Source organism: Centruroides vittatus, unplaced genomic scaffold (genome assembly GCF_030686945.1).
Source record: "Centruroides vittatus isolate TY-2023 unplaced genomic scaffold, ASM3068694v2 contig_862, whole genome shotgun sequence".
In the NCBI taxonomy this organism is placed as follows: Eukaryota; Metazoa; Arthropoda; class Arachnida; order Scorpiones; family Buthidae; genus Centruroides; species Centruroides vittatus.
In genome coordinates this window covers 1,178,445-1,191,659 of record NW_027122562.1, presented here as the reverse complement: position 1 = coordinate 1,191,659, position 13,215 = coordinate 1,178,445, and the positions used below count along the sequence as shown (strand labels likewise).

Here is a 13,215-nt window from a genome sequence, read left to right as displayed (position 1 = left end):
AATACTATTTTTTAGCCTTTTCTGATGCACTTAGACCTATCAATCTGGAAGCAAATACTTTGTTGAGGTCATCAAGCACTTCTTCAGTGTGATGAGATCTGGCACCATCTTGCATGAATCAGTAATCATGAAAATTATCTGTTCAAAAATTTCAATATTTCCACCAGGACATATATATGTTCCACCTTGTATGATTTTCATTATTAATTACAAATACTCTGATATAATTTCAATTAATTATCTTAAATATTTGTATAGGTGTTTTATTTGTTTTTTGAATAAAACTGTTTAATAACATATATATGCTTAAGAATTATTAATTTTAATTCACCATTAAATTTAAAATGATAATCAATATTTAAAAAATATATATATATATATCAATCATTATCTTTCCATTTTACAGATAAAAAATAAAATTTAAAAAAAAATTTTTTAAATTTAATATAAACAATTTTTTCACCTTCTTCATGCATTTTAAGAAAAAAAGCAATGATATCCAATTGGCGATTCTTTAAACCTTCTTCTAAAATCTCAGATTTAACATTAATATCTTGCCAGTTGTTTAGAAGAGAAATATTTTCTGCTACTGTTCCACAATAATAAAACATTAGCTATAATAATCAAGAAAAAAATTAGTTTCACAATTTTATCAAAAAATTTTAAATTTAATTTAGTTTTACTTACCTCACTTACAAGTTTTTCTGCATTTACATTTATCAAAAATGTACAAATGTTATCATTATATAAAAATAATAATGGTGAAGACAATGATGATACTTTCTTAATTATCACAATTTTTGAATTAAATCTAAACACAAAAATTATATTTACATAAATTTTTAAACAAAACTAAAATTTAATTTTAACATTTTAAATAATTAATGATCTATTATAAAATATTGAATGAATCACTTCAATTAAATTTACCAGTCAGTCATTCAACATATTTTCCACATTTAATTCATTATTATTATTATTATTAGGTTTATGTTTATGTCGCAGGGATATGATAAAAGTGGGTATTTGGTCAAATCCCTAAGAGAGATGATCAATTTACTGAAGATGTTAAAATGACAATTCTATAGAGTCATTTCCCTAAAAAAATAAGTGATTTGATCAAATCCCTGTACTATTTTAGTGAAAAGATAAAATAAACAAGTCGGGATTTGCATAGCACTGCTTGCGCTAGTTACCCTCCCCCTCGTCCCTTCAACAGGCTAGTTGCTGGCGACCTCTTGTGCACGCAGTTGCACAAATCATTATGTCACAATACACAATGATTTGCACAAATCATTGTGCAACTGCGATGAAGCTAAGTTTGGGAAAATTGCTGGAAAATTATCTTTATTTGGAGGTCAAGAGTTTAAAAAACGTTCCTGTGAAAAATCCAAGGTACAATGCAAAACAAATAGATGTGCCTGTAAAAAAAAATAATGTCCTCTGTAACTCCAGGTGCCACAAATCTACAACGTGTTTCAATAAAAATAAATAGATTTGGCATTATCCATATCTTTTCATATAAGTACTTCTTACTTTGTTGATTCGTTTTTTGTCATTTCACGAAACCAGTTTAGAGATTTGATCAAATCACTTCATTTAATTAGGAAAATGTCAATATTAAACCTTTATTTTAACATATTCAGTAAACTGATCATCTCTCTTAGGGATCTGACCAAATCCCCACTTTTATCATATCCCTGCAACATTTATATAATATAAATTTATTAAAATATTTTATTTAAATAAAACTACCTTATATGCTAGTTTTTTTTAGCAAGAATATTTAGAAATAACTGTAATAAGATAATCTTATTTGACTGCATTTGATTGTACATACAATTTATTAAAAAGTTTCTTTTAAACAAATTTTATTGCTTTTTCAGAATTACAAAAGAAAAAAAAGAAAAAAATAGAAGTAAAAAGCAAACAGCTGCATAATTTTTGAAATAAATCATTTTAGATAACAAATAAATAATTGAATAAAAATTTAAAAATTTTTCAAAGACTTTAATACATGAAGTCCTTTTCATATTGTAATAACAATGGAAAACAAAACAACAGATGTCAGATATATTTTAATATTAATAAATATAACTATCATCAGTAATATATATATAAATTTATATATATACTGCATATAAAATTAATGAGGTATTATCTGAAAACCTAAGTAAAAAATATCTCAGCTAACTCAAGTAATAAAAATATTTATATAATATTACATTCATAAATTTTTTTTAAGTTTCTTCGTCAAATGTGTCTTGAATATTGTTCAAACAAAACTGAAAATGAACAGTTTGATAGAATGCCTTTTCTAGTTGAAGATGAAGCGTAACTTAACAGTTTTAAGTATTTATGTAATACAGTCAACTCGTGTTAATACAAATTACTAATAGTTGGTTTGCTTTATTGAAAATTCGTGTTAATGGTTTTCAAGGTTATATAATTAAGAGGGTTAAGCCTAGTGGGCACTTGAAATCTCTAAATTATAATATTTTGAATTAATTTACTAAATAATGTTAAATAAAATTAAATAAATTTACAAAAACAAATTAATGTTCTAAATGATTTTCAAATTAAATAAAATGAGGAGATTGTATCCTCCCTTGAAGTGTGGAGCAGTATACCACAGTGTAGTTAAACAAAAACAGCAAAAAGAAATCTGTGATATTTTATCTGTTAAATAGACTGTTTGAAAAAGTAGAAAATTTTTTTGGCATCAACAGAATAAAAACGTAGCTAAACTTAGCAACTGTATATATTCCATGATATTCAAACTAGCACATATTTATATGGGACTGCATCCATTTAAACAGATGGATATCCTTAAACCTTAACCCCATTTTTTGAGTACAGTAGAATGGTCCACTAAAATGAATGTTTGAATTGCTCTACAATAAGAGGTTGAACCTACTTTACTTACTAGGAGAAGAAAATCTATTCTACCCAAAATGTTAATGTTTATTATAGAACTACTTTTTATTATTTACATCAAAAAATATAAAAAGCAACATTTACTTTAACACAAGTCAACTACATTATACTAAAACTCACTTTTTAATTATTTAATTAAGTCTTTTGAGTTTATTTAAAATTAAATAAAGTTTTTTATTTGGTTATTAATGTCATTATAAGAAATTAAAAACATATTTGTCTTTATTTAAAATTTAAATAACCAGGCATATTTTTTGTAGTTTCACATTTCTTAAATAAATGTTAATTCAATATTTTAAAATTTTTAATTAAAACTAAAACTAAATTATGTTTAAAGTCCAATTTTGTTATATTTTTATAACTATATAAGAATGTACTGTATTTTTGTGCATACAACCTGTGAAGGCATTTAACTGACAGAAAACTGCTGAAACAGAAATAACACCTTTGCATAACCCACATTCCTTCAAATGCATTTCATAAATAATCCATGATAATCCATGGGTTATATGCATTAAAATACACTACATAAATAAATACAAATAATTACAAATGCTAGAAAAATAACATAAATATTACAAAACCAAATTTAAACAATTATAATACCTTTCACAAGTTACCATCAATCCAGATGATTGCAATATAAATAAATACGAAAATTCAACTTTACTGATATAAATAAAAATACTTTCTCCTAAAATTTGCATCTCTATATCTTCAAAACATATGTTATCTTTTAAATCAGATGGAAGATCTAATTGTTCAATTGAGATTTGATGAAACTTGCTTGTATTATTACGAATTCCTTCAGTAATTTTTGTAAATGAAGGCATTTTCTTTGCAAAGGCCGTAACTATGTTTTTTGATGATTTTTTAAAATTTGCTTTAACATTTTTGTCTAATTGAAACTGATAAAGTTTAAGTTCATTGCTGCATATTATTGCAGTTCTGATATCTGCAGCTACAAAAACTTTAAAACATCTCTCAACTTCATTATTAAAAAAAATTAAATTAAAATCCCATTCAGATTCTTTCATTCCAGTTAATAAAGAAAATAATGCTTAGCATAGGTTAAAGAAATTATGACATCTTCATTTTATATATATTACAATACAGCAAATTTTATAAAATAAAATGTATATAAATATTTGAAATTTAAAAATATAAAAAAAAATTTAAAAATTCTTAAAACAAAATATTATTAAATTTTAATGTAACTATTTTATCTTTCATTTATAACAAATGATTTTATGTATGTCGAAACAATACAGATATGCCAAAAAGTCAACTGGATTCTATTTAAATAACAAACTTCTACACCTTATTTCTCTATTAACATATTTATTTCCATATGCAAATATTTTTTGACATTTAATGGCCTTCTTCAGGCAAACAGTTACTAAAAATCTCAGAAAAATTACAGAAATGGAACTTAGATTTCACATGTTCAAATTTAATTATGATCAATTGAATCTTCCAAGTTTTGCAAAATTTGATTATTTATAAAATATTACTTATATATAATAAAGATCTATTATTAAGAGTGAATAATTAAATCTTAAAGGATACAAAGAGCATTTCTTCCATTATTCAGTGTGAATAATTTATCTTTATATATTTGATAATAAGAGACTGGTCCAAAATTATCTGCTACATTTATTGACAAATATTTTTCATGTTTATTATTAGATGTCAAAAGATAAATTAAAACAATCTCATTATTCATCAAAAATACAGATTTTTGTTGAGTATATGACAAAATATCTACATGTTGTATTTCTGAAATGAAAAATTAAAAATAGTAATTATGTTTAGAAAGTATATTTGTATATAATTTTTTATATTGTTCATATTAATTTTTTCAGGTTTATAATTTGATTTTAGTGTATTTCGTAGTACCTTGTATAAACAAAAATTTATAAATTTCATTTTCATTGTTATTTAAATAATTATGTATGTTTTCAAATATTCTAAACTTAATTTACTGATACTCACATAACAAATCATTGAAGCTATGCAAAATTTAATGTTTTTTTATTATATTATTCTTATTAAATAATAGAAAAATTTCCATTTATAGAAATTTTAATAATAATGGCCGAAAGGTTTCTATTAGAAAATTCAAAATCATTTTTGTTATTGCTTTAGTTAACTCAACTGAAAAGTTTTGTAATTCAAATTAAAATCAAATTAATTGAAAAGTAACATTTCAAAAAGTGTGGATAAAGTTATAGATATATTATATATAATATAATATTATCTATATAATAGACATTTGTAGGCATTTTTATGCATGAAATACAACTAAAAAATGTAAAAAAAAAGTTTGTTTTGGGAATCGGGAATGGATTAATCCATTTTACATTGTTTCTTATGGGAAAATTTGTTTTGATTTGAGAAAAAATTGGTTTCTGAACAACTTTTAGTAACAAATTAAGTTCATAAATGAAGGTTTGACTGTATAAAAAAAACTATACTGAAGCTAAAAGCATTTAATTTTTAATCTGTTTAATTACTAATGTAAGTTGATTTGATCCTATAAATTATATAGAATTATATGTTAAACAATTTTTAAAATATTTACCTTCTTCATATAATGAAAGTTCTTCAATGAAAGAAAATGTTTGTTCAATGTGAAGAAGAAAGGCACAATCACAATGATTTTCTAAGTGTTGAACAGAAATTGTATAATAATGTACCAAATTAGAACTCGTTATTATTATTAGACGATAGTCTTCAGAAGTTAAATTATCATCTTGCCAAATAAACCTGTAATTAAAATGATCATTAAATTAAAAATCAAAAAAAATACAATCTACTGTTTTGTCTAAAAGAATAAAATTAATCCTTTTGCAATCATTTGTTGATATATCATCAAGAAGGTAATTAATGAAACAAATCACTTCATGATTTATCATCAATCTGAGAATTTATGATTCTTATAAAACATTCCATTCATAGATGACACTACACTACTGTAGGTTATTCTGTACACTTGTTTCACATATTTAATGCCAAATGGCATTTTATTTTTATTTTAAGTATTTATAATTTTCTTGAAGCAAAAAATTTCTTTGTGTAAAAAAACTGTTTGAGTTTGTTTTAATCAAAATGTACAGAACAAAATGGCCGTTCGTGCAGGGTTACTCACAAAAATGAACTATATAATTGAAAAATTTTATTTATGATCGAATTGTGTAAATTATAAATAATATTCAAACTGTTATTTTTAACATACTTTTTTGGGAGAAATTTTTTATGCTAGCGAAAAGAAACTTTACTACCATAAACAATGAAAAGTAACGTATATACATGAATTTTTTCGTATATGTATAATAATTGCTGGATTTTTGGTGAATTTTTGAATAATATAAGTTGAATGACCTTGAGTGAGTAAAGCTTGCAGTGACAATTTTCGAACAATGAACAGTGACACGTCATGAATTTAAAAGGGTTAAATATTTGATAACCATAACAAGCAGAATTTGAAAATGTATTTGATTATTTGTATTTTCTTAAAATAAAATAACTAATAGTCATAAATCAAAATAAAATTTATCAATCTTATGTAGGTCTTGTACATAAGTGAGGAACCTTTTACTAATGTTTTCAGTCTACATCTAAGATTTTCTTCAGGTAATCCAGAAGGTTAGTTCCCAAAAGATTCAATTTAGAAAAATCTACTTGAAAAAGGCCTTAGATGTAGAATGAAAACGTTAGTAACTGATTTCTCACTATGTGTAAGGCCTACATAAGATTGTAAATTTTATTTTAACTACTAGGCATATTTTATAGTTAGAAAACCTTGCATATTTGAAACTAAAACAATAAAAAGTAATAGAAATTTTATTATTTTTCTAATAAAATATGTACCTTTTAACATTTTTTAGGTGTTTTGAACAACAGGTTTCCTTGTTAATGCATTGTAGGACTAGATTGTCTTCATAGATGTAACTCAAAATTTTAAAATCTGAAGTAATATACACAGACTGTACTTCATATAAAGGTATGTTGATAAAAGGAAGACTTTTGATATTAACAGTAGGCATTTTTTCATAATTTCTAGAGAAAAACAGTAATTAAATTAATAAATTTTATTAATATTTAAAGAATTTATAATGTTAAAAAATCAGACTTTTAAAAAAATAAAAAAAATAAATTACAACCAACTTAAAAAATTCTCTATATTATCATTCATAACTATGCAATATTTATTAATAATGAAAATTTTATTTTCTTCTAATGTTATATGTATAAATGGAGTTTTGTATATGTATAAGCATATTAATTTCATACTGAATGAAAAAATTTGAATTCCTACAACTGTAAAAATATTCTCAGATTAAAAATTTTTAACTTTAAACAATACAGGAAATCCTCATTAATTCAAACTTGAATAAATCAAAATATTGTTAAAATTCATAACTGTATTTTTTGTCCTGGCCACAGATATAGAGATTTGTTAAGGAATTCAGTTTGTTCAAAATACATCTACTTCAAAATTTGCAGTGAAAATTCTGTCCAAACTGTGATACGCATATACAGTAGACCCTCCCCCTGTAACACGGGTTCATATAAGACGGATTTGTATAACACAGCAGAAAAATTGTGATCATGTTCACATAACACGCTAAAAGAGGCTCATATAATACGGTAAAAAAATGAGATAGATTGTCATGGCCGACTCGTGTCTCGACAGGATTGGTCGAATCTGGACCAATAGTGGACATTACACAAACCGTTGAGTTTAAATGAGCAGCAGACCTACTAAAATACATTTATTATTCAATGGCCATAAAAATTATATTTCTATTAATGATGTCTCCAAAGTTCAGCAAATTTTTCGCAGAAAGAATAACTTATCAGGAAACATGTCTGCTGTTCGATGAGCCACTCTGCGACGAAAACAAGCTTAAGCAATGGCGTCTTCGAATGGTGTGCACTTGGTAAGTATTCCTACAATTTTTTGTTTATAGCATAGTTTATATGAATTATTCCCAAAAAATTGTGTGTTTTGGAAATGTTCGAGTCAAATTAGTCTAGAATCGATTAATTTTATGGCAGAAAACCTTTCAAATAGCCGTACCCTCTAAAACTGCACAAGTGCTGGGCTGTGAACAGCTCAAGTATTTGTAAAATCTAAGTGACTCGTACAACATGGAATTCATATAACATGGAACGTATCTACCATGTTATAGGGGGGTCTACTGTATTAACTTGTATGTTTAGGTTGAAATGCCTCCATATTATAAAAGAGCAATAGACCAAGAACAACTCTAATCTGGTCAATACAGCTTTGTTTTTACAGCAATACATTTTCAGGTGTCATTTTACCCAAGGATTGCCATTTTTTCTCTTATCTCATAAAATACAGCTGGGTTTCAGAATTACAATATTGGGCTACAAGTAGCGATTTCATATATTTATAGGGCTCTAGGCTACTACATTTGAGCAACTTAGAAAGTCTTTTTGAACCACTTTAAGAATGATTTGGGCTACATTTTAAGGAATTCTGCTTTACTTTTTACAAAACTTATCTGGTAACCTGTGAGGTTCTCACAAGACATGTGAAGTTTACCTCTGGTTTATTTACGTTATTATTAATTATTAATTGAGGAAAATAGCAGTCTTATATGCAGCCCTTTCCATATTCCATTTGCTTAATAAATTATATCAGTTACATGGCATTTGGCATATTGTACAGAAATAGGTAAATCTTGGATAATTTGAAGTCGCAATTATTTCGTTGCTTGAATTTCTAACTAATGAGGATTTCCTGCAGTATTATTAAAATTTCTTTAAGCTTTCTTTTATAAATGTTCTTAAATAAAGAGAAATTTTATAATATAATTATAAAAATATAATAGAAAATTGTCTTTAAGCATTAATTATAATTAACAAAAATATTTAAATTCACATATTATAAGTTTCAGGATCCCCTCATCAAAAAAGTTGCTTCCTGGAAACTGTGCCAGTCATTTACACCATCCAGCAACTCCTCATTTATATGGAAATGCTGAATTCTCAGCCAGACCTTCATCCATAGGAAAAGATGAAAATCACTGGGGCTGAGGTCTGGACTATATGGCAAGTATGGAAACAGGTCCCAAGGAAACTGCTGCAGTGATCTTTCACACAAATATCAATAGTTGTGTGTGGATATGCATTGCAATACAAACACACCTGATGTCAAAATTCTCCTGTTTCTTTTGAATGGCTCTAAAGAGCTTTTTCAAATTTCATACTCATCTGTGAAGTTACCTCCCATATGGCAACTTTCTTTGATGAAGAACAGAAATTCATCCCAAGCTACAACAGGTGCCTGAATTATATCAACAAGTAACCTCAACATGTAGCTAACTTTTGTAGATAATAAAATTGTTTTCTTCCTTTTTTATTTTCCCTAACTGTTCATTAGAAGTTAATTTCTGAATAGCCTTCATATCATCTAAATAGCATAGTATTGCATATGTCTTTTTGGTACTTGTGGGTTATCCTCTTACATATCATGTCATGTTACTTTCCCTTCTCATGCATCCATTATTTGCAAAACAATGTAGACAAATTTAAATGAATGACTAGATGAAATAATTAAATTTCACACAAATCAAAGATTTCAGTAAGATTAATTCATTTCAATAACATTTAAAAATATTTTTTTCGTTTATACAGTCAGAATAAGTATTCTTTAAAAAAATCAAACATACCATACAGTGTTTAACATTATATTGTTTTCAAACTTCAAAAGTTTGAAGATTCTTTTGAAGATTCAAACTTAAATTTCAGTTTGAAAATTTATTTTTAAAAAAAACTTTTAATTTTAAATATTTAAGATTTATATGGTAAAATATAACATATCATTGATATTCAACAGTTTGGAGATGTCGATTGTATCAATTTATTCTGTGTTCAAATGTTTGAACTGTTCTATTTATAAATAGTTGACAATGGCTTGAAGAAAGCTGAAAAGATTCTGTAAAAATAAATGTTTAGTTTCCTTAATTCAGCAGTATTCTTGTGTGTAAATAATGCTACTCTGTTGAATTTATAAATTTCTCAACATTTTAGTAAAGCATTTTTACTCTAATGTATCAATATAATAAAATGTCATTAGATATAGGTAAAAATATAAAGCATTTGAATGGATTTATTTTTAAAGTTTTTATCAAAAACTGTAAGATAAACAAACAATATGGAGATATTTTATCACACCCTATAAAATGTCATTAATATTTATGAAGATTATATAGATTACTCCCTATGGAATTTTGGGACTGAGTATATATTTAAACTCAGGGGACGGAGACGAATTCAACGATACTCTACTTTTGAACTGGAAACCAAAAATAAGAAAGTTATGTTTACGATTTCTTGCCTTTCACAATACATTCTATGCCATTTTAGAGTTTTCCACTAGGTGGCACTACTTGCAGTTCAGTATACATTTCCTTTTTTTTTCTTTTGTTCAAGAACTACCGTGAATCAATAACTAGTGATGTTAAACACTTGGCAGCCTGCTGACAGCTCCCCTCCAGGAGGAGTCCATCAGGAGCACAAACAGTCGAATGTCACCTAACAGAAAATTCTAAAATGGCATAGAATGTATTGTGAAAGGCAAGAAATTGTAAATATGATAACTTTCTATTTTTGGTCTCCAGTCCAAAAGTAGGGTATTGTTGAATTCATCTCGGTCCCGAGTTCAAATATATACTCAAAATCCTGAAATTCCATAGGGAGTAATCTATAGTACACCATATTTTTAACGTTATATGATTGAATAGAACCATAAAAATATAAAGAACATTTTAGAAGAGAGTTTTCTGTTATTTCCATCTGAAAAATAAATATGTAATCAAGATAAGGTGCAAACAAACAAAACTACATTTTGATTACAACAATTAAATATTTATACATTTAATTATTTTAATTACTAAAATGAAATTACACTTAATCATCATTCAGTTAAATGTATTACAAAATACAAGAATAAAGTATCAGTTTGAATGGAAATATCAACAAAGGCATTATTATTTCACAATTAAAACATTACTATTACCATATTAATTACCATCCTGGCATTTTTAATTAATTGTTTTAATTGTGAATTAATTTTAAGTGATTGTGCCAAAACTTGGAAATAATTTTACAGTCATATTTACATATTGAGGAGGGGAAGTAGCCTATAAAGGAAGGTTGACTCCACCATAAGGACTATATGTTCCTGAAGCATGTAAAGGATGTTTTGAAATAAAGATGAAACTGTTGGAGTACTTTATGTATTTTAATTTTTGTAAGGCATTATTATTGTTTGCAGTATGACTAATCTGTATCAACAATGACATTGGTTAAACTACACTGATATTATCAAACAAAAATAACAAGCTTACGATTTATTTTACTGAAAAATAAAAAACTTAAGATAAACTCTATACTAACTGACAAACAGTTATCAGTAGATACATTTAATTGCATGTGATTTGTCATATAACTCAAATTTTAATTATTAACATAATAACTATGGTAAAACTATTCACAATATTTTAAGAAATATAATAGCAGCACTAAATATAATTTTTTAATAGAAAATTTAATAAAATAATAACTCAAAACGTAAAATTATTTCATATTGAGTGATTTACATTACTCACCTGCATGTCATTTAAAGTTACTTAAATACTACATAAAATATCTGAAAACAATGTCCTATTACAATAACATAATACATTTTTGTTCGTAACTTAGAATGCATCAAAAACATCACTGTCACGTGAAAAAACACACAGATGTTAATTTCTAAAATGCGCCCTCTGGATATTTTTTCGAAAGTAAAGTTTTTGTGGATTCCTTTCGAATAAGTTTTGTTGCTGTGTGTTAATTTGTTTTAGATCGATGTATTTAATTATTCATTGACTGAAATTCGAAATTTATAAAATAAGATTATAATGATTTAAGAGCGGTGACTCGAATTTAAAAAAAAAAAAAATAGTATTAATTTAATTACGCATAGAAAGCATTTTAAAATTTTTAGGGTGTTAATTTTCACATACGGTATAAGGATCGGAAATCTTGTCTGTTAAATTGAGATTTACATATACTCAATATCAATCGATAATTTCTTGATCCCTACTCCAAACCCTTTGCTCTTAAATGTCAAACTGTAAGCGGCCGGATGGCCGAGCGGTCAAGAAGTTTTTATGTACGAATTCTGTCAATTAAGTCATGGTGTCAAAATTTTTTTCAGAAAATAGAATTTTTTTATACACATCGGTTATGCATGAATTTTTCTTTGTCGTCGTCCCCATCAGTGGCGTGCCGTCCATGGAAGCTGTGGAAGCTCGCGTCCATTGAAGCTGTGGAAGCTCGTGTCCCTATTTTCTAAAATATAAATACATATTGTGCGATTACTTTCATATTTTAACGTACTTTGAATTAATTAAAATTAATATTTTATTATAACCGCATTATGTATTTTATTACAAATTTCTATAATGTGAAAAACAATGATAAGATTGCTATTATATATTCGAATATATTAATTCGTATATGTATAACGTGACCATTTATTTTTTGACTCAAAACGGGACATTGGTTTATTTAGGTTAATTAACAGGTAGTCAATAAAAAAAACACTTTTTTAAAGTTATTTATTCAGAAAAAGTCAGTTAGCTTAAAGCTAAATTAGCTTTCCATGCGGGGACCTTTTTTAAATCTGCCAAATAAAATATCTCCATTTCTTTGGTAAGAAAGCAAGTCCACTGCTCCAGATATTCACGGCTTGTTTGATAAAATTCTGTAGCCGCCCTTTTCACAAACTCTTCATCTATGTCAGTAACATTATCTTTCGATTTCACTATTAATTGATGGACCATAAATGGAAGAAACTGATTGGTCTGTTTCTGAGTCAAATTGTCTTTTAGTTGATTGATTTCTTTTGCAGCTTCAATTGCCGATACAGTCTGACCTTCCAGTTTCAATACAGCTTGATGAAAACTTGCTGACAGAGCGTGTAAAAAATAAAGCCACAATTCGGATGTGGGATCTTCAAAAAAGTTTTTTAGTAACAGGGGACATTTTTCAATACTCAAAAAGTAGTTTTTTAATGGCTGATACATTTTTAAAACCCTTTCCAAGGCAGGCATAAGAGCAAGCCATCTAGTTTTGCTATAGCCGAGCATTTGTTGATATTCCGTTTCAGTTTCGGCGCAAAACTTCTTTAGAGCTTCAACTCGAATCATGTAAATATAAAAAAATGAATATATCTTCACAATAATGCTTTCG

The 13,215-nt window shown here is 26.4% G+C and overlaps 1 protein-coding gene across 2 annotated transcripts in view; it reads right to left on the bottom strand.

Annotated features, from left to right (window-relative positions):
* The window catches only part of LOC136982679 (spatacsin), a 60,436-nt gene extending 48,709 nt beyond the window's left edge, over window positions 1-11,727 (bottom strand). Inside the window, exons 1-7 of one of the 2 annotated variants that reach the window (XM_067279243.1) lie at window positions 11,586-11,727; window positions 6,811-6,999; window positions 5,522-5,706; window positions 4,507-4,716; window positions 3,544-3,997; window positions 688-811; window positions 464-614 (exon numbers count right to left, since the gene is read on the bottom strand). In XM_067279243.1, coding sequence (XP_067135344.1) covers window positions 464-614; window positions 688-811; window positions 3,544-3,997; window positions 4,507-4,716; window positions 5,522-5,706; window positions 6,811-6,999; window positions 11,586-11,596 — 1,324 coding nt within the window. In that variant the 5' untranslated portion in view covers window positions 11,597-11,727. Of the gene's footprint in view, window positions 1-463; window positions 615-687; window positions 812-3,543; window positions 3,998-4,506; window positions 4,717-5,521; window positions 5,707-6,810; window positions 7,000-11,581 lie in introns of both variants that reach the window. The other variant, XM_067279242.1, reaches the window with a different exon arrangement.
* Between the last annotated feature and the right edge of the window lie 1,488 nt (window positions 11,728-13,215).